Source organism: Orcinus orca, chromosome 20, assembly GCF_937001465.1.
Source record: "Orcinus orca chromosome 20, mOrcOrc1.1, whole genome shotgun sequence".
NCBI lineage: Eukaryota > Metazoa > Chordata > Mammalia > Artiodactyla > Delphinidae > Orcinus > Orcinus orca.
This window is the reverse complement of record NC_064578.1, coordinates 53,391,630-53,409,890: the sequence shown is the minus strand read 5'-3', so window position 1 is coordinate 53,409,890 and position 18,261 is coordinate 53,391,630. Positions and strand designations below refer to the sequence as shown.

At 47.4% G+C, this 18,261-nt stretch overlaps 1 protein-coding gene across 1 annotated transcript; it reads left to right on the top strand.

Moving 5' to 3' along the window:
• The first annotated feature begins 2,668 nt into the window (after nt 1-2,668).
• Nucleotides 2,669-17,669, top strand: SIGLEC5 (sialic acid binding Ig like lectin 5). The gene is made up of 9 exons (XM_004286476.4): nt 2,669-2,793; nt 2,871-3,251; nt 3,476-3,754; nt 4,043-4,090; nt 4,799-5,056; nt 5,139-5,423; nt 5,648-5,747; nt 6,595-6,676; nt 17,152-17,669. The coding sequence occupies exons 1-9, from the start codon at nt 2,757-2,759 to the stop codon at nt 17,341-17,343; spliced, it is 1,662 nt and encodes a 553-aa protein (XP_004286524.1). The 5' UTR covers nt 2,669-2,756; the 3' UTR covers nt 17,344-17,669.
• The last annotated feature ends 592 nt before the right edge of the window (nt 17,670-18,261 follow it).

Below are 18,261 nucleotides of genomic sequence, written 5' to 3'. Positions count from 1 at the left end.
AGTTATTACAAAACATTGGCGTTGAGTCTTTGTTGCCACACACCAGCTTTCTCTAGTTGCGGTGAGTGGGGGCTACTCTCTGTTGTGGTGCACGGGCTTCTCATTGCGGTGGCTTCTCTTGTTGCGGAGCACGGGCTCTAGGCGTGCGGGCCTCAGTAGTTGTGGCACGCGGGCTCAGTAGTTGTGGCTCACGGGCTCAGTAGTTGTGGCGCATGGGCTTAGTTGCTCCGCAGCATGTGGGATCTTCCCAGACCAGGGCTCGAACCCGCTCCCCCACCTCTATATCCCCCCGCAATGGTAACCATTAGCTTGTTCTCTATGTCTGTGAGTCTGCTTCTTTTTTGTTATATTCACTAGTTTGTTTTCTTTTTTAGATCCACATATAAGTGATACACGGTACTGGTCTCTCTCTGTGTGACTTATTTCACTTAGCATCATGCCCTCCAAGTCCATCCATGTTGCTGCAGATGGAAAAATTTTGTTCTTTTTTATGGCCGAGTAGTATTCCATTGTGTGTGTGTGTATATATATATATATATATATATATATATATATATATATACACCCCATGGGTGAGATTGATATTTAAATCAGTAGACTGAGTAAAGCAGATTGCTCTCCCGAATGTGGGTGGGCCTCATCCAATCAGTTGAAGGCTCGAATAGAAGAAAAGGGCTGACCCGCCCATGAGTAAGGGAACTCCTCCTGCCTGAATGCATTCCAGCTGGGATATCAGTTTTCTTCCTCCCTTCGAACTTGAAACAACAGGTCTTCCTAGGTCTCAAGCCTGCACACCTTCAAACTAGAACCACACCATCAGCACTCCTGGGTCTCCAGTGTGCTGACCACAGATCTTGGGACTTGTCAACCTCTGTAATCACCCGAGCCAGTTCCTTATAATGAATCTCTTCATGTATGTATACACATGCTGTTGGTTCTGTTTCTAGAGAACCCTAATACACCCAGAGTAAAAGCCAAATTCTTACAACAGTCTCAAAATTTCTTCATAATCTGACCTATGATACCTCTCAGACCTACTCTCCTTATTCACCCCGTTAATCACTCTGCTACCCCGTCATCCAGCTGCGCTAAACACACCACGCAGGCTCCCACCTTGGGACTTTTGAATGCGCTCTTCCTTCGGGGTGGATCACTTTTGCCTGGATACCCACAGGCGTCATTCTCTTACTTTCTTCATGTGTTTACTCAGATGTCACCCTCTCCATGAGGCCTGCCCCAGCCACGTTTTAAAAACTTTCAGCAGTTCTCAACAATTCCTCTTCTGCTTTCCTGTTTTTCTCAATATTTATTTATTTGGTTGCACAGGGTCTTAGTTGTGGCAGGGAGGCTCCTTAGTTGTGGCATGCGAACTCTTAGTTGTGGCATGCATGTGGGATCTAGTTCCCTGTGGGACTGAACCTGGGCCCCCTGCGTTGGGAGCACGGAGTCCTATCCACTGCGCCACCAGGGGAGTTCCTGCTTTCCTAATTTTAATTGTTTCCTTAGACTTCATTATTCTCCAAGAGACTGTGTATCTTATTTTTTTTTTTTTTTTTTTTTTTTGCGGTATGTGGGCCTCTCACTGTTGTGGCCTCTCCCGCTGCGGAGCACAGGCTCCGGACGTGCAGGCCCAGCGGCCATGGCTCACGGGCCCAGCCGCTCCACGGCATGTGGGATCTTCCCGGACTGGGGCACGAACCCACGTTCCCTGCATTGGCAGGCGGACTCTCAACCACTGCGCCACCAGGGAAGCCCTGAGACTGTGTATCTTAATTTTCTTATTAAATGTTAGTCTCCCCACTCAGATTTTTGACTCACCTTTTCCATCCTAGGAGCTTATCCTGTGTTGTGTCTCCAGCTCCTGCATAGCCCCTGCATGGGGGCATGGCACACAGCAGGTGTCCTCAAAGCCTTAGTTGAATGAGCGAGTATCAGTGCCAGGCTGTGTCCTAAGCGCTTGACACATATGAACTCATCTAATCCTCACACAGCATTTCTGCTAGTGTCTCTGTTTTTCAGATGAGCAAACTGAGGCACAGAGAGGCTAAGTAACTGGTAAAGTTGAACAGCTGGCAGGTGAGTTGGTAGGTGGGCAGGTGTCTGGGTTCCAACCCGGGCACTCCTTGCCTTCAACTCCCACATTCGAAACACCCTGTGCTCGGTCTGCTTTGGGCATCAACACCAGGACCAGAGTCTGAGGCTGCCTGGGACGAGGACAGTGATGGGAACGGGGACCTAACTCCATGGGGTCAGGAGGCTCCAGGGTCACTGGTGGCGACCACCGCTCTGTGACCACTGTGGACCGAGTCATGTCCAACTGACATGCTTGTTGCTGAGAACTTACCTTTCTCCTGACTTGGGGGCAGGCCTCCATCACCTGGACCCTCAGCCTGGGCTCCCTTCAACATGTGATAATGAATTTGCTCTTTGACCTCCCAGAGGCCCTGATCCCCAGGGAGCTGGACAGGTGATGCTCTCTTCCCCGTGTAGACAACAGTGGAAGGGCTACAGCTGTGGGGCCTTGGGTGCCTAGACAAGCCTCACATTTCAGTAGCTCGCAGTCTGCAGCTGCAAATGGGAGAGACCTGCCCCCTCCTGTGGCCTGTGGCGTCCAAGTTCCCCTTCTGCTTGGCCAAGGCTGTCGCTGTCACCCACTGGCTTCCTGTTGGGGCTTCCTCTGTCGCTCCCCACATTCGCGGCGCTTCCTTCCCTGACTGAGGCACTTGGACCCGGGCTCTGCGCTGGCGGACGCGGACATGGTGCCCCTGCTGCTGCTGCCCCTGCTTTGGGGGGGTGAGTGGGCCGAGGGAGGAGGGGCGGCAAGGGTGGGGGAGGGGCTGGAGCTTCAGCGGATCCTCTGTGTCCCCCAGGGTCCCTGCAGGAGGACCGGGGGTACCGGCTCCTAGTGCAGGAATCAGTGACGGTGCAGGCGTGCCTGGGTGTCTACGTGCCCTGCTCTTTTTCCTACCCTTGGAGTTCGTGGTACTTCTATGGAGAACCCTTCATCTATTGGTTCCGGGAAGGGGACGACATACACCGCAGTGATCCTGTGGCCACAAACAACCCAGGTAGACAAGTGAAGCCAGAGACCCAGGGCCGATTCCACCTCCTCCGGGACCACAGGGAAGAGAACTGCTCCCTGAACATCAGAGATGCCAGGATGAGCGACACAGGAGTCTACTTCTTCCGAGTGGAGAGAGGTGATAGGAAATACAGCTACAGAGATAAGAAGCTGAATTTGCAGGTGACAGGTATGGCAGGGGTCCAGGAGAGGAACCTGGGACGTGGAGACTCCCGTATTAGAACAGGAACAGGACACAGGACCACTCCCTGCTCCAGGTCTTGGGGTTTAGGGGTTCAGAAGAGACACAGGACCTGGGGTGAGCTGTGGCTCTGAAGCACTGGTCCCTCTCAGGGTCACATTCTGGGCCCCCACCCCCCCTGGGGCCCAGGCATCTCCCTCTCTTCTTGTCAGCCCCAACAGAGAAACCTGACATCCATTTTCTGGAGGCTCTGGAGTCCGGCCGCCCCACAAACCTGACTTGCCACCTGTCACTAGTCTGTGATGGGGGAAGAGCTTTCTCATTCTCCTGGGCGGGGGATGCCCTTGATGCCATGGACCCAGAGACCCTCCACTCCTCGGTGCTCACCTTCACCCCGAGGCCCCAGGACCACGGCACCAACCTCACGTGTCGAGTGGAACTCCAAGGAGATCAAGTGACCATGGAGAGAACCATCCGACTCAATGTGTCATGTGAGTTTGGAGGGGGGCTGGGTCCCTGAGGGCAGTCGGCTGTGTGTGTGTGTGTGTGTGTGTGTGTGTGTGTGTGTGTGTGTGTGTATGTGTGTGTGTGCGCGTGCGTAGAGGGCAGGGATAGAACGAGGGCCAGCTCACTCTTTTATGGATCTGCGCCTTGGGAGCCGAGGTGGGGAGAGGCCATGAGGACAGCCATGCCCCCTTCCTGGTTTCCTTCCTTGGGTGCTGGGTCAGTTTCCATCCCACTGCTCAGCTCTGAAGCAAGGCCATATCTTTCCATCCTAGATGCTCCGTGGAACCTCAGTATCAACCTCTGCTTCAGAAATGTCACAGGTAGGAAAGGACCTCTCTTCTCCAGGGCTGGGTCCAGCTCCTGGGACCACCTCCAAGCAGAGAGGGTGGGATTAGGGCTTGAATGCCATCACATATGGGAAGAGCAAGGATAAAAATCACCACCCTCTCCCCCACCTCCCAGGCGCTAGTCCACACGCAGATTCAATACACATATACACATACACACACATACATATATACATGCACGTACACACGTATCCACATCCACATCTCTACACATCCACACAGACGCATACAGAAATGCACAGACACACATGCACCCACACACGCATGGACACACACATACAGGCCACACACACACGCACCACACACATACGCACTCACACACTCTGTTCAAAGCCCATTTCGCTTCACCATGGTTGTGCTCTGTGGTTTTCCTCCACAGAACCGCCTGCGTCCCATTTCCTGGTGCCTTCACTGAATCAATTTCCCAAGGCTTGAGGCTCTCTGTGCTCTTTCCACCAAACAGCCCAGGCACGTCCCATTGAGACACTGAGCCTCCCCTGAAGATACGAGGCCCAGACACGTTGTGTCAACCTCCTTAGGGTGTGAGGGTCCAGCCTTGGAACCCACACCGAAGCAAGCTAGCAGGCCAGGGGAGGAGGGGGAGAGGCCATCTAGATCCTAGGAAGGTGGGAGGGGTGAGACCTCAGCCTCCCCCAGCTCTCACTGCACTTTCCCCCAAAGCCCTCAAGGCTCTACAAAACAGCTCATCCCTTCTCATCTCGGAGAGCCAGGCTCTGCAGCTGCTCTGTGTGGCTGACAGCAACCCCCCAGCCCGGCTGAGCTGGGCCCGAGGGGCACAGACTCTGAGCCCCTCCCAGCCCTCAGATCCTGGGGTCCTGGAGCTGCCTCAGATACAAACAGAGCATGAAGGAGAATTCACCTGCCGAGCTCAGAACCCTCTGGGCTCCCAGAATACTTCTCTGAGCCTCTCGGTGGTCTGTGAGTGCGGGGACCCCTGGGGGCAGGACACCTGGGCCCAGGTGAGGGGAGGGGCACCGCTGACTCTCCTCCCTCTGTACAGACCCCCCGCAGCTGCTGGGACCCTCCTGCTCCCAGGAGAAGGAGGGTCTGCACTGCGACTGTTCTTCCCGAGCCCAGCCGGCCCCCTCCCTGCGCTGGCGGCTGGGGGAGGGGCTGCTGGAGGGGAATTTCAGCAACGCCTCCTTCAAGGTCACCTCCAGCTCGGCTGGGCCCTGGGTCAACAGCTCCCTGAGCCTCCGCGAGGGGCTCAGCTCTGGCCTCAGACTCAGCTGCGAGGCCCAGAACGTCTACGGGGCCCAGAGCGCCACTGTCCTGCTGCTGCCAGGTCAGGGGGCCTGTTGAGGGCAGAGGCTTAGGGGGAAAGGAGTTCAGGTCCTAGAAGATGATGCTTGGAGGGAGAGGGGCTGGGGCCTGGACAGAAGGTGGTTGCTAGGACAGGGTGCCCCATCTCAGACCTGAAGGGGTTCTCCAGCAAGTTCTGCAAGGAGGTGGGAAGGCAAGAGACTGAATCTTGGGAGTGAGCTCATCTCACAGCCCTCTCCTCTGCAGGGAAACCGGCATCCCTGACCGGAGTGGTTCGTGGGGCCCTTGCAGGTGCCGGTGCCATGGCCCTGCTGTCACTGTGCTTGTGTGTTATCTTCTTTTGCATGTAAGCCTGTGTTCTTGGGGAGGTGTACAGGGAGGTGTGTGTGGTAGGCAGTCCAGAGAACGGTCATTTAACTCCAGAAAGGCAGAGCTGAGTAGACTAGATCCAGAGGGGGTCTTTTTTTTTTTTTTTTTGCGGGGTTGGGGGGGAATAGGTAACAGCCTTCGTGAGATAGAATTCCCATACGTTTAAGGTGTACAATTTATTGGCTTTCAGTCTATTCAGAGTCGTATGTCCATCACCATGATTTTGATAGAACTTTTTCATTAGCCCCTGAAACGAAACCAAAAGGAAACGCACACCCCTTGTCGTCCCATCTGATCCGTCCCCTGCCCTAGACAACCACGAATCTGAGTCCGTCTAGAGTTGTCTATTCCGGACATTGTGGAATCATAAAATACGTGGTCCCTTGTGACTGACTCCTTTTGCTTAGCGCGATGATTTCAAGGTTCGTGCACGTTGTGGCATGTGTCCATACTTTGTTCCTTTTTATTTCCAAATAATGTTCCCTGGTATGAATGGAGCACGTTTCTACCCATCCGCTCATCCACTGATGGACATTTGGGTTGTTTCCACTTTTTGGCTATCATTTGCCAATAATAATAACATTCACGTACAAGTTTTCATGTGTAAGCGGGGTCTTTAGGGATGGAAATTCAGTCTTGGCCAAGGTCCTGGTCATCCAGGAGGGTGAAGCACTCACTTGCCCGTCAGGAAGGCCTCCGAGTCCAGTTCCAGGGTCCGGATGCCTGAGTCGTCTCACCAGGGAGTGGGGGCAGCCTGCTTGCCTTTGCCCGAGCCGGCCTGGCTGCAGTTTCTTCTCTTCTCTTCCACTGGTTTCTTCTCCTAGAGTGAAAGCCCGCAGAAAGCAGGCAGCCAGGAGACCAGAGGGTGTGGATGGTGAAGACCCCGTCATGGGTACCATCGCCTGGGTGAGTGATGTGGGCGTCTTCTCCTGTAGTGGGAGCCCTGGGCGTGTCCACTCGGTGGATCCAGACCGAGTTCCTCAGTATTTCCTGCTCCTCCCTGGTCCCCCGGGCAGACTCCTGGGCATTGACTCCCCTTCTGTTCTTCCCCTCCATCCCCCAGACGCAATGGCCCTCTGCTGACCACTGAGCCAACCTCACCTCTTTGCCAGATACAGCCTTCCAGAACCATCTCCCCCAAACCAGTACTTTCCAGCCCTTCTGGAGTTTCAAAGCTGTTGTTTGCTACCATTGCTTAGAGAATCAAGTCCTAATCCTTGGTCTGATATACGAAGTCCTTCCTGAGGTCTCCCCTGATGGCCGCTCCAGCCACTGGTCCTGCCCTAGGGTCCAGCTACACTGGCCTTCTCACTGTCTCCATAGCAATCTATTACCTGATGACTCGGAGCCTTTGAATGTACAGTTCCTTCTACCTGAAATGCCCTTCCTTCCTCATTTCGACCAGACCACCTCGCCTCCTCCTTCTAGCTCCAATATCAACATCTCTTACTCTGGGAAACCTTTGTCCTCTCCCTCCCTGTCAATGCCCATCCCTCCCTTCTCTATATCCCCAGAGCTCTGTGTCCACCCCTGTACTGAGGGTCACATCACACAACATCACTATATTTACCTGTCTCCACCCTCCCATCGTATTTGTAAAGTCCTTGAGAGGGCGGGGGTTGTAATTTTCTCTCACTGTCCCTGTCCAGCATGACCCCCCTTCTCTTTTTTAAAATTGGGTTCGCGTTGCCCTAAGTGGAGTTATCCAAAATGCTTTGCTCGTGACCGAGCTATTATCACTGGAACATGCAGTGTTCGCTTTGTTTTTCATATGATAAGCAAATGTAAACCTCCCGTCCAACCTAAGACTTCAAACATTGATGATGACTTTTATCTACCCATGTTGCTCCCTGATCCATCCTCAGTAACCACTGCTCTGAATCTCTTTTTTTTAAATTTATTTATTTAATTTATTTATTATTTTTGGCTGCGTTGGGTCTTCGTTGATGCACGCGGGCTTTCTCTAGTTGTGGCGAGCGGGGGCTACTCTTCGTTGCGCTGCGTGGGCTTCTCATTGCAGTGGCTTCTCTTGTTGCGGAGCATGGGCTCTAGGTGTGCGGGCTTCAGTAGTTGTGGCACACGGGCTTAGTTGCTCCACGGCATGTGGGATCTTCCCGGACCAGAGCTCGAACCCGTGTCCCCTGCATTGGCAGGCAGTTCTTAACCACTGTGCCACCAGGGTAGCCCTGCTCTGAATCTTTTGTTGCTGGTGTTATCACATATATGTTTACCCAAAATGTACACTGTTTAGTTTAATTGCTTCTGAACCTACAAAGGGCTTCACGTTCCGCATACTCTTCTTGGACTCGCTTTGTAGATGCAACATTAGGTCGCAAAGAGTCATTCCTATTTTTACATAAAGTTGCAGTTCTCCATTGTATAATAATTCATTTTATTATTATTATGTCTATTATCTAAGCTTGTATTGATGGACATTTGAGTTGTTTCCAGGTGTTGCTCTTACGAACATTCTTATTCGTGTCTCACTGTGTTCACATGTGAGAGTTTTTCTTTAGCATTACTTAAGAATTTAATTACTAGGTCATAGTGTATGTAAAGTTCATATTTACAAGATCATGACAAATGGTTTTCCAAAGCAACTGCATTCACTTATACTCCCATCGGTGCTTATCAGATTCTGTTGATCTACAATCTCTCCAACACTTGGTTTTCTCAATTTTTTTTTTTTTTGTCATCTCACCATCTCACTATGGTGTTGGTTTGCATTTCCTTGGTTACCAATGAAAACAAAAGTCTCTCTGTGTCTTCAGTGCCATCTGAACATGTTCTCTATAAAATGCCAGGTCCCATCTACGGCCCATTCCCCTACTGGATGTTGGACTTTTTCTTATTAAATTTGTTGGAGTTCTTTATACATTTTTATACTGTTTTTTTTTCTTTCTGGTTATATACATGGTAAATATCTTCTCCCAGTGAGTAGCTTATCTTCACTTTTTTTAAAGGTGACCTCTGATGATGGTAAGTTCTGAATTGTAATATAACCATATTTACCAATCTTCTCTTTTCTATTGAGTGCCTTTTGGGTCTCATTTAAGAAACTCTTCCCCATCTTAAGATTAGAAGGATATTCAAGTATAGTTTCTATGAAAAGTTTTGTTTTCCCATTGACATTTAAAGACTTCATCTACCGGGAGTTGAGTTTTGTGTGTGGTGTGCAGTGTTGATCTATATATGTCCTTCCTTCATTTATAGAATAGTCCTTCGCTCCCTCCCCTACTGATCTGCCATGCCATTTTTGCCATACATCAAAATTCCATACGTGGGTGGGCCTCTTTCTGTGGCCTCTTCTATTCCAATGGTCAATTTTATAGTCCCTGAGTCAGAACTGTGTCTACAGTCAACAGAATCTATAAACTCAAACATAAGTCCTGGTATCTAACAGAGCAAAACCTTCTCCTGAATCTTTTTCAGAAGTTGTCTTGCCTATCCTTGGCCCTTTGTTGTTCTATTTAAATGTTAGAGTCAGTTTGTCAAGTTCCAAAAAAAGTACTCCTGTTGGAGTTTTGATTGGAATTACATTGAACCCACAGATCAATTCAGGAAGAGTGTACTTGTTTTTGAATTTAAGTCTTCTAACCCACGAAAAACGGATATCTCTATTCATTTAAGTCTTTTAAAAAATGTTTTCAAGAAAGAGAGACAATTCCTTCACACAGGTCTTGGTCATCTTTTTCCATTTTTCTTCCTAAATACTAGTTATTGTTACTATTGTAAATGCTATCTTTTTAATTTTTTATTTTATTTATTTTATTTTTTTATATTTGGCCGTGCTGGGTCTTCGGTTTCTCTGCGAGGGCTTTCTATAGTTGCGGCACGCGGGGGCCATTCTTCATCGCGGTGCGCGGGCCTCTCACTGTCGCGGCCTCTCCTGTTGCGGAGCACAGGCTCCAGCCGTGCAGGCTCAGCAGTTGTGGCTCACGGGCCTAGTTGCTCCGAGGCATGTGGGATCCTCCCAGACCAGGGCTCGAACCCGTGTCCCCTGCATTGGCAGGCGGGTTCTCAACCACTGCGCCACCAGATAAAACCCCTGGCAGGAGTTCTTTAGACCCAACCAAGTTGTCAATTACTTGCCGCGCAGTCTTAATTTGGATGTTTGGTGGTCGTCTGGGCGGACCTTTTCAAGCCCAAAGAGATAGAGCAATAGGAGAATGAGAAAGACGGAGGGGGAAAAGCCTTGGCCTCAGTGCGCTTCTTCACAGCCAGAGAACTGCTCTCTGTCAGACCCTGCAGGCGACGTCAGCTGCCCCTTAACGGGCTACTTGAATCTACGTGGCTCAGGGTAAGTCCCAGCCACCCTTCAGAGGGGAGCCATAGCCCAGTAGGCAGATCGAGATTATGGCCTTGGAGGCCCCGCATTGGGTGCCAGGAAAGATGTTGCAGGAAAGAGAGTGGGGCGCGAGAGGATGGTCACGTCCCAAGTCATGTCTGCGTCCCGGGGATGGCCGCCCAGTGTGGGTTCTTGGCTTTGCGCAGGCAAGGATTCAAGAGCAAGACAAAGCGAAAGAAGGTTTATTCAGGGAGATACACACTCCATAGAGTGTGGGCCATCTTGGAAGGCAAGAGGCCGATGCTATCTTTTTTAAAGTGCATTTTCTGATTGCTCATTGCTGGTATGCAGAATGAAAAAAAAAGTTTTTTCAAAACATATGAGGTTGTTTTTGTAATTAAAAAAAAATCACAGGGGCTTCCCTGGTGGCGCAGTGGTTGAGAATCTGCCTGCCGATGCAGGGGACACGGGTTCGAGCCCTGGTCTGGGAAGATCCCACATGCCGCGGAGAAACTGGGCCCGTGAGCCACAACCACTGAGCCTGCGCGTCTGGAGCCTGTGCTCCGCGACAAGAGAGGCCGCGACAGTGAGAGGCCCGCGCACAGTGATGAAGAGTGGCCCCCGCTCGCCGCAACTAGAGAAAGCCCTCGCACAGAAACGAAGACCCAACATAGCCAAAAATAAATAAATTAATTAATTTAAAAAAATCACAGATTGGTCTTGGGTGCCATTTAGAATCGTGTTGCATTGGTAGCTGGAAAATTCTTAGATCTTATCCATAAGCCTGCTGAACCATTCCTTTTCAGAGATAAAGATACCATCTGAAAAATTTGTAATATTCTTGTTTTTAACGGTCGTGGCTTGCTGAATCAAAGCAGCTGAGTTTGATGCACATGTAATGTCGTTTCCTTCAAGAATCAGCTGGTCCTTTCGGGCTTCAGGTACTGAAGAAGAAACGCCTAGCCTCCTGCAACCCCTGCAGGTGTACTTTTCTTCTGAGAGGTTTCAGATTTCAACAAATGACTCACTCCCCTGAATAAATGCTGGGGAAGTGAGCGCACCAAGACTGCCTCGTGTGGTAATGGAAGTCCGTGTGACACTTCAGATTGTGGGCAGGTTGTTTGAACAGTAGTCAATTTCATTTCATTTCCCCGCCATTTGTCCACACACAGCTGCTCCTTTTACTGTTTTTTTTTTTTTTTTTTTTTTTGCGGTACGCGGGCCTCTCACTGTTGTGGCCTCTCCCGTTGCGGAGCGCAGGCTCAGCGGCCATGGCTCATGGGCCTAGCCGTTCCACGGCATGTGGGATCTTCCCGGACCGGGGCACGAAGCCGTGTCCCCTGCATCGGCAGGCGGACTCTCAACCACTGAGCCACCAGGGAAGCCCTCTTTCACTATGTTTTTAAGCTGGATACTTAGCTTATTAATATATAGCACACTTCTTTCATTATAAAAGTATTTTTGGATAAATTTCTCTCAGAATATGACTTTAATTTCATTCCACACATTTTGAAATGTGTTATTTTAATATCATTCAGTTCTAAATATTGCTAAAACCCTATTGTGATTTCTTTTTGGAATCTTAAATTATTGGGGATTTAAAAAAAATTCCAAATGTATGGGGATTTTAAAACGTCTTTCCATCCTTAAATTCTAAATACATTGAGTTTTTTCTCAGAGTGCATGGTTTTTATGATACCTATTTTTTAAATTTGTTGAGACTTGATCTGTGGCCTGGTATGTGATGAATGTTTGTAAATATTTCCTATATGCTTCAGAAAAAAAATATTTCCTATTTCATAAATTCCAGGTAAGATCAGTAGGCCAGTGTGTTAACTGTATTGTTCAAATCCAAATCCATATCTTTCCTAATAGGTCTTCCTGACCTGTCAATATTTTAAATCTTATATTATGATAGTTTACTTGTCAATTTTTCCCTGGAGTTCTATCAAATGTGTTTCTTATAATTGATGTATTTTTAAATTAAAACTGTATATTTTAGAAGTATTGTATCTCAGTGAATTGAACATTTTATCACATTTAATCACATGTAGTGATTGTCTTTGTGTCTACTGATACTTTTTGTTTTAAAGTGTATTTGGTTAGATCTTAAAACAGATACACCAATTTGTCATTGGTCAGTTAGAAAGGATAATATTTCTCCATCCTTTCCTCTCCCCACCCCCTTCCAACATTTTATTTATGCTTTGGCAGTGATTCTTTTAAATAGTATATAACCAGGTTTTAAAAACTCCAATTTCACATCCTCTGTTGAGTTCACTCTCTTTGGATTTATTGTGGTTATTGATACATGTGGATTTCTTTGTACCATTTTACCTTTCCCTTCTGTTTGGTTCCATTTTTTTTCAATATTTCATTTTCTCCTTTCTTATTTAAACATTTAATATCTCTGTCTTACACCTAACAGAAAGAACTCGAGTGCTTTCATATCTATTGGTTTCCCCTCTGTCCACCTTCTACTGTAATGTTGGTTCTTTTTCTAGATCTCCAGTTTTCATTCTGGGTAATTATGAACACACTTAACATTTTTCCGTTCTCTGGTCTTCTTAAAAAAATATTTACAGGTACACATTTTACTGAGGTGTTTGAGCACCTTTGTATCCTATATTTCTTGCGTGTGGTTTCTTAGTTTTGTTATTTTTATTTGAATTCTTTTTATTTGAATTCTTCCTCCCAACATGTTCTCATTTGGGTTTTCCTGTATTAAGACTTGTGTCTGAAAATATTTTTATGCCCCTACAGTTGAATGTCATTTGGCAGGATATTAATTCCAGAATCAAGGTGATTTCGCTTCAATGCTTTGAACACTTTATTCATTGTTTCTTGTACCCAGTATCGCTGTTAGAAATCTTAGGGCTCGCACATTGGTAGGTAATCCACTCATTCTCCCTGGAAAGGTTTATACGTTTCTCCTTGGTTTTGATATTTTTAAGAATACCCTATTTGGATGTGGGCTTTTCCTTGTCTTTTTTCTTGTGTCTGTGGGGTCCTGTGAGCTGAAGTGTTTCATTTTTTCTTTAATTCTGGCAATTTTATCTCCACTATTTTTGTCCAAATATTTCTTCTTCTTTTAATTTCCTTTTTATCTCATTTGGGGACTGTTGGGATTTCCCTGGCGGTCCAGTGGTTAAGACTCCATGCTTCCAATGCAGGGGTGGAGGGTTGGATCTCTGGTTGGGGAACTAAGATCCCACATCACATGCCGTGTGGCGTGGCAAAAAAAAAAAAAAAAAAAAAAAAAGCGTATCATTTGGGGACTATTATAATCTGAGCTGAGATCTTCTATTTCTGTCCTCTATCTATTGTAACTTTTCTTTTCTTTTTTTAAAAAATATTTATTTATTTTGGCTGTGCCAGGCTCTAGTTGCAGCATTCATGCGGGATCTAGTTCCCCGAAGAGGGATTGAACCCTGGCCCCCTGAATTGGGAGTGCGGAGTCTTACCTACTGGACCACCAGGGAAGTCCCAACTATTCTTTTCATATGTTGTGTGCTTCATCCTTCCCTACTTCCTTCTAGGGGAGACGTCAAAGGCCCTTCCAGCTCACTGACGTGTCTTCAATTGTATTCATTCTATTCTTCATTCCGCCATTGGGTTCTTCCTATTCTATTTTTCAGACATAATATTTCCACTTTTTACAGAACTGCATACACATTTCCTTTTCACATAATTTACGTGATTACATGACTTCTTGTTTTACATTTTATGTACATAATTTCTGATGTATATAATTTCCTTTTTTTCCTCGCAGTTTGGAGATATATTTGACATACAGCACTGTATAAGTTTAAGGTGTACAGAATAATGATTTGACTTACATATATCATGAAATGATTAGCACAGTACGTTTAGCAAACATCCATCATCTCATATAGATAGAAAATTAAAGAAATAGAAAAAATTTTTTCCTTGTGATGAGAACTCAGGATTTACTCACTTAATAACTTTCGTATGTAACATAGAGCAGTGTCAATTATAATTATCCTGTTGTACATTTCTAGTACTTATGTATCTTATAACTGGAAGTTTGTACCTTTTGACCACCGTCATCCAATTCCCCCTCCCCCAGTCTCCCGCCTCTGATCACCACAAATCGGATCTCTTTTTCTATGAGTTTTCTTGTTTGCTCATTATTGAAGTATAATTGACCTACAACACTATGTTGGTTCCTGTTACACAACATAGTGATTCGCTATTTCTGTATGTTTCAAAATGATCACCATGATGTCTAGTTACAATATGTCACCATACGAAGATATTGCAGAGTTATTGACTGATGTACCTAATTTCTTATTCTCACTTTCACGACAGTAATATCATCACTCACTTCTCTTAGTGCATTTAGCGTGCTTAGTTTAAACCCTTGATCAAAGTGTTCTAATACTTGTGCTTTGGAGGTACAGGAAGTTCCCAGGTTCCGTTGGCTTGTTTTCCTTCCGGGACATTTACACTCCACGGGTGTCCAGTCCTGTGAGCTGGGAGGGCATATTCCCCTGGGGATGTTAGTTACTCAGTCTGGAGTATTGATTGGGTGAAGGTGAAAGGCAGATGATAGTCTGTGTCGGCTCAAAGGAGCAACGGGGACCAGCCCCAGGGTGGAGCTCCCCCAGGCACCAAAACCACTGCCCATCATTCCCACTTCCTGTCCCCCCAAGAAAGCAGCTTAAGTCGCCCCTTTGCCTTCTGACCCTCAGAGAGAAGGAGCTTTGGGCAGGGACTCTTCGTGGATTTTGATTCACTGGACTCTGGAGTTTGGAAAGGAGAAAATGATGACAAGAATCCCAGAGGCCAGTGAGGCTCCATCTCTGCTCGCCTTCTCTTCACTCCAGGGAAGCTACGGTGCTGATGCAGCACTTACCTCTGGCCACCTGCATATCACCGTCCTGTCCAACGCTGTCTGAATTCTGCAGGCAATGATTGTCCCAAGGCAAGAGTAGCAGAGAGAAAGGAGCAGAATTCAAGCACATTTGAGGGGAAACATCCTCTTATCAACAAGGCAGATTCCCCAGCCCTGGGCTGCAGCACATCCCCTCCCCGACCCCATTTGTTCACATTAGCCTTTACTTCCCCCTAGGGACTTCAGTGTGATCAATTGATTATCAAGCAATCGACTAACTGATTTATAAAATTTTGTCATCCTGTAGTTCTATCTGCAGTTCTTCTTTGTTGGATCTTGGTGAATAGAGCCAGTGGCATGTGTGAATTCACTATCTTGACAGAACTGTGACAGAGAGCTTTGTTTTCCCCATTATTTTACTCTCAACCTTTCTGTAACTTTCATACTGTGGGCAGAATAGTAAAGCGATGAGCTTCATAGTCCCTGGAGTTCCACTTCCTGTGTTCAAGTCCTCGATCCAGCCACTTCCAAGCTGTGTGACCTTGGACAAGTTAGTTAACCTCTCTGTTTCTTTATTTTCTCTTCTGGAAATAAGACTGTGGATATGGTGGTAACTGTTTCATTGGGTTGTTACAAGAAATGCTTAGAAATGTGCCTAGGTCATGGGGAAATTGCTTACAACTGTTACCTAATGTTACTATTCCCCCCTCTAATAAGGAACTGCATGAAGGCAGGTATTTTGGGCTGTTTCAGTTCCTCTTATGTCCTCATTTGCAAGAATGGCACCTAACTCATAGCCAGCACTCGGCAAAGAGGTATTGAATGAAAGAATGCACATATCACTTTCTCCCGTTTATTCATCTGAGCTGCATGTTGCCTTATGATAACCAATTTAATCCCTTCTTAATACATGGTAAGGCTATTATTAATGGACGCACATCCTTATTTCTCCCTCTTTGGCTGCAGTAGCGTCAATACACCTAGCTGCTTTGTCATTTCATTTTACCTTGCTCATGTCTAATACGGGCAGCTCTGTCTGGATATTCTATTTTTTTGCTGAGGTCATAAAACCATTTGTTCCTAACCTGGAACTCGTTTTTTTTTTCTTTCTGAGCTACTTTTGAAGGTTAATGTTGCTTTCAACACTCTCTTCTATAGCATGATGATGTAGGGGTGTGGGCAGACTTGAGAGAGAAAAGGGAATGGCTTACCAGTGCCTGGGTACCATCTTTGCTGGGAGACTTGGGTCCTGCTTTATTTTCATTTTTGTTTTATGGAGCCCAGGCCCAGGATCCAGAATTGCCATCTCTTTTTAAAAATTATTTATTTATTTATTTATGGCTGTGTTGGGTCTTCGTTGCTGTGTGCAGGCTTTCTCTAGTTGTGGAGAGCAGGGGCTACTCTTCATTGCAGTGTGTGGGCTTCTCATTGCAGTGGCTTCTCTTGTTGCAGAGCACAGGCTCTAGGCATGCAGGCTTCAGTAGTTGTGGCACGCGGGCTCAGTAGTTACGGCACCCGGGCTCAGTAGTTGTGTTTCGCAGGCTCTAGAGCGCAGACTCAGTAGTTGTGGCACACGGGCTTAGTTGCTCCATGGCATGTGGGATCTTCTTGGACCAGGGCTCGAACCCATGTCCCTTGTATTGGCAGGTGGATTCTTAACCACTGCACCACCAGGGAAACCAGAATTGCCATCTCTTTTCTGGTTTCTGCATAAGCTATCTCACAGTACACCACGAAGTTAGAAATTTGCTTTGTTTCCTTGTCTCTAATCCAGTGCTCCTAGCAGACTAAGCTGCCTGAGGTCAGGGTCCATGTCTGTTTTCTCACACAGTCCACCTGGCCCCTCGCCCAGGACTTGGCATGGGAGACACTGTCAATAACACAGCAGACCTGGGTTTGAGTCCCGGCTCTGCCATTTACTATATGAGTGACCTTGGGCAAGTTACTTTACCTCTCCCCACCTCAGTTTTCCTACCTGTAAAATGGGGATAATGAGAGTATCATTCATACTGGGGCTTTCTGTGAAGGTTAAATATGATTCGTAAGCCCTTGATATGGCCTAATCAGTCTTAGTATTACAAAACTGTAAATGAATGAGTGAATATTTGAGTTCATAGGAAACACGTGTGGAATAAGAAGATGAATGAATAAATGTCCCTTCAGGCCGACTTTCCCTTGGAGGGGAAAGTGCCTGCCTTACTCCTTCTCTGACTCCCTTTTCTCCCCTTTACTCAGGGTTCCAGGCAAAAGCCCTGGCCAGACGGCCCCCCAGACCAGACGTCGTCCCCTGCAGAGGATGCCCCGCCTTCAGGGGAGCAACAGGAGCTCCATTACGCCTCCCTCAGCTTTCGCGGGATGAAGTCTCGCGAGCCTTTGGACCAGGAGGCCACCAGCACCACCGAGTACTCAGAGATCAACACAAGCTAATGAGGACTCGCCCAGAGCTTGGTCCTGGCTGGAGGAATCACAGCCTCTGTGGGGAAAAGGAGAAGTCAGGGACTAGTTGATGAAGCCTTTGTGGCAGTATTAGCATTAACTACTGTATGAGTGTCCCCAGGTAGAGCAGAAGGAAGACAGGTGATAGGATTAGAGACTTGGGCTCAATCAAATGCTGGTTCCAGCACTTCCTGAGGCATCGTTAGCAAGCAATTCACTTTATCTCTCTGTGTCTCAGTTTTCCGTCTGTAAATCAGAGATCATGTGTCTTACCTCAAAGCTGTGTGAGAATTAAAGAAAGAACACATCAAAATCAACCAACAGAGGTCCCGTCATGTGGCGTGCGCTGAGTGTCTGCTGGTTTCTCTTCCTTGAAGAGAAAGGTCCTCTTGGCAAGTTCTCCTGAGGCTGGGGGTGACTAGTGTTGACCTGAAAAAAATAGACGGCCAGACATTTCTCCAGCAAACATGGGTTTATCCGGCATTAGCTGAGCGTGGCAACTTGGGGTCTGCAGCCGTTATGAGCCATGTGCAAGTTATGACACAGCAAGGGAAGGAGACTGCTTTTATAGAGGGGCGAAGGAAGTTGGGGGCTAGAGCAAACAGAGTCCCTGGCTTTTCATTGGCAGAGTCCTTGCCAGGAAAGAAGAGCCGTCTTTCTTCTTCCTGTTGGGCTCTACTCATCACGGGCAGTGCGAGGTCTCCCTCTGGTCTCCTGACTCTATTAAACTGAGGCTTCATTTTATTCATTTTTTACGCCAGGCACAGAGGACAGGGTGGCAACTTGTTGATGTCATTCTCCTTCCCAGAACTCTTCAAAGCCTCCCCAGGGAAAGATCAGCCCCTCAGCCTGACATTCGGTTCATAATCTTTATCTCCTTGCCTCACTTTTTTTTTCTTTTCTTTTTGC

What these genes read in the sequence shown, in the direction of transcription:
- SIGLEC5 (XM_004286476.4), top strand. Translation starts at nt 2,757, where the DNA reads ATGGTGCCCCTGCTGCTGCTGCCCCTGCTTTGGGGGG. An exon ending in GCTGAATTTGCAGGTGACAG is followed by an intron (nt 3,252 to 3,475) that starts GTATGGCAGGGG and finishes TCTTCTTGTCAG; the next exon opens with CCCCAACAGAGAAACCTGAC. An exon ending in TGTGTTATCTTCTTTTGCAT is followed by an intron (nt 5,748 to 6,594) that starts GTAAGCCTGTGT and finishes TTCTTCTCCTAG; the next exon opens with AGTGAAAGCCCGCAGAAAGC.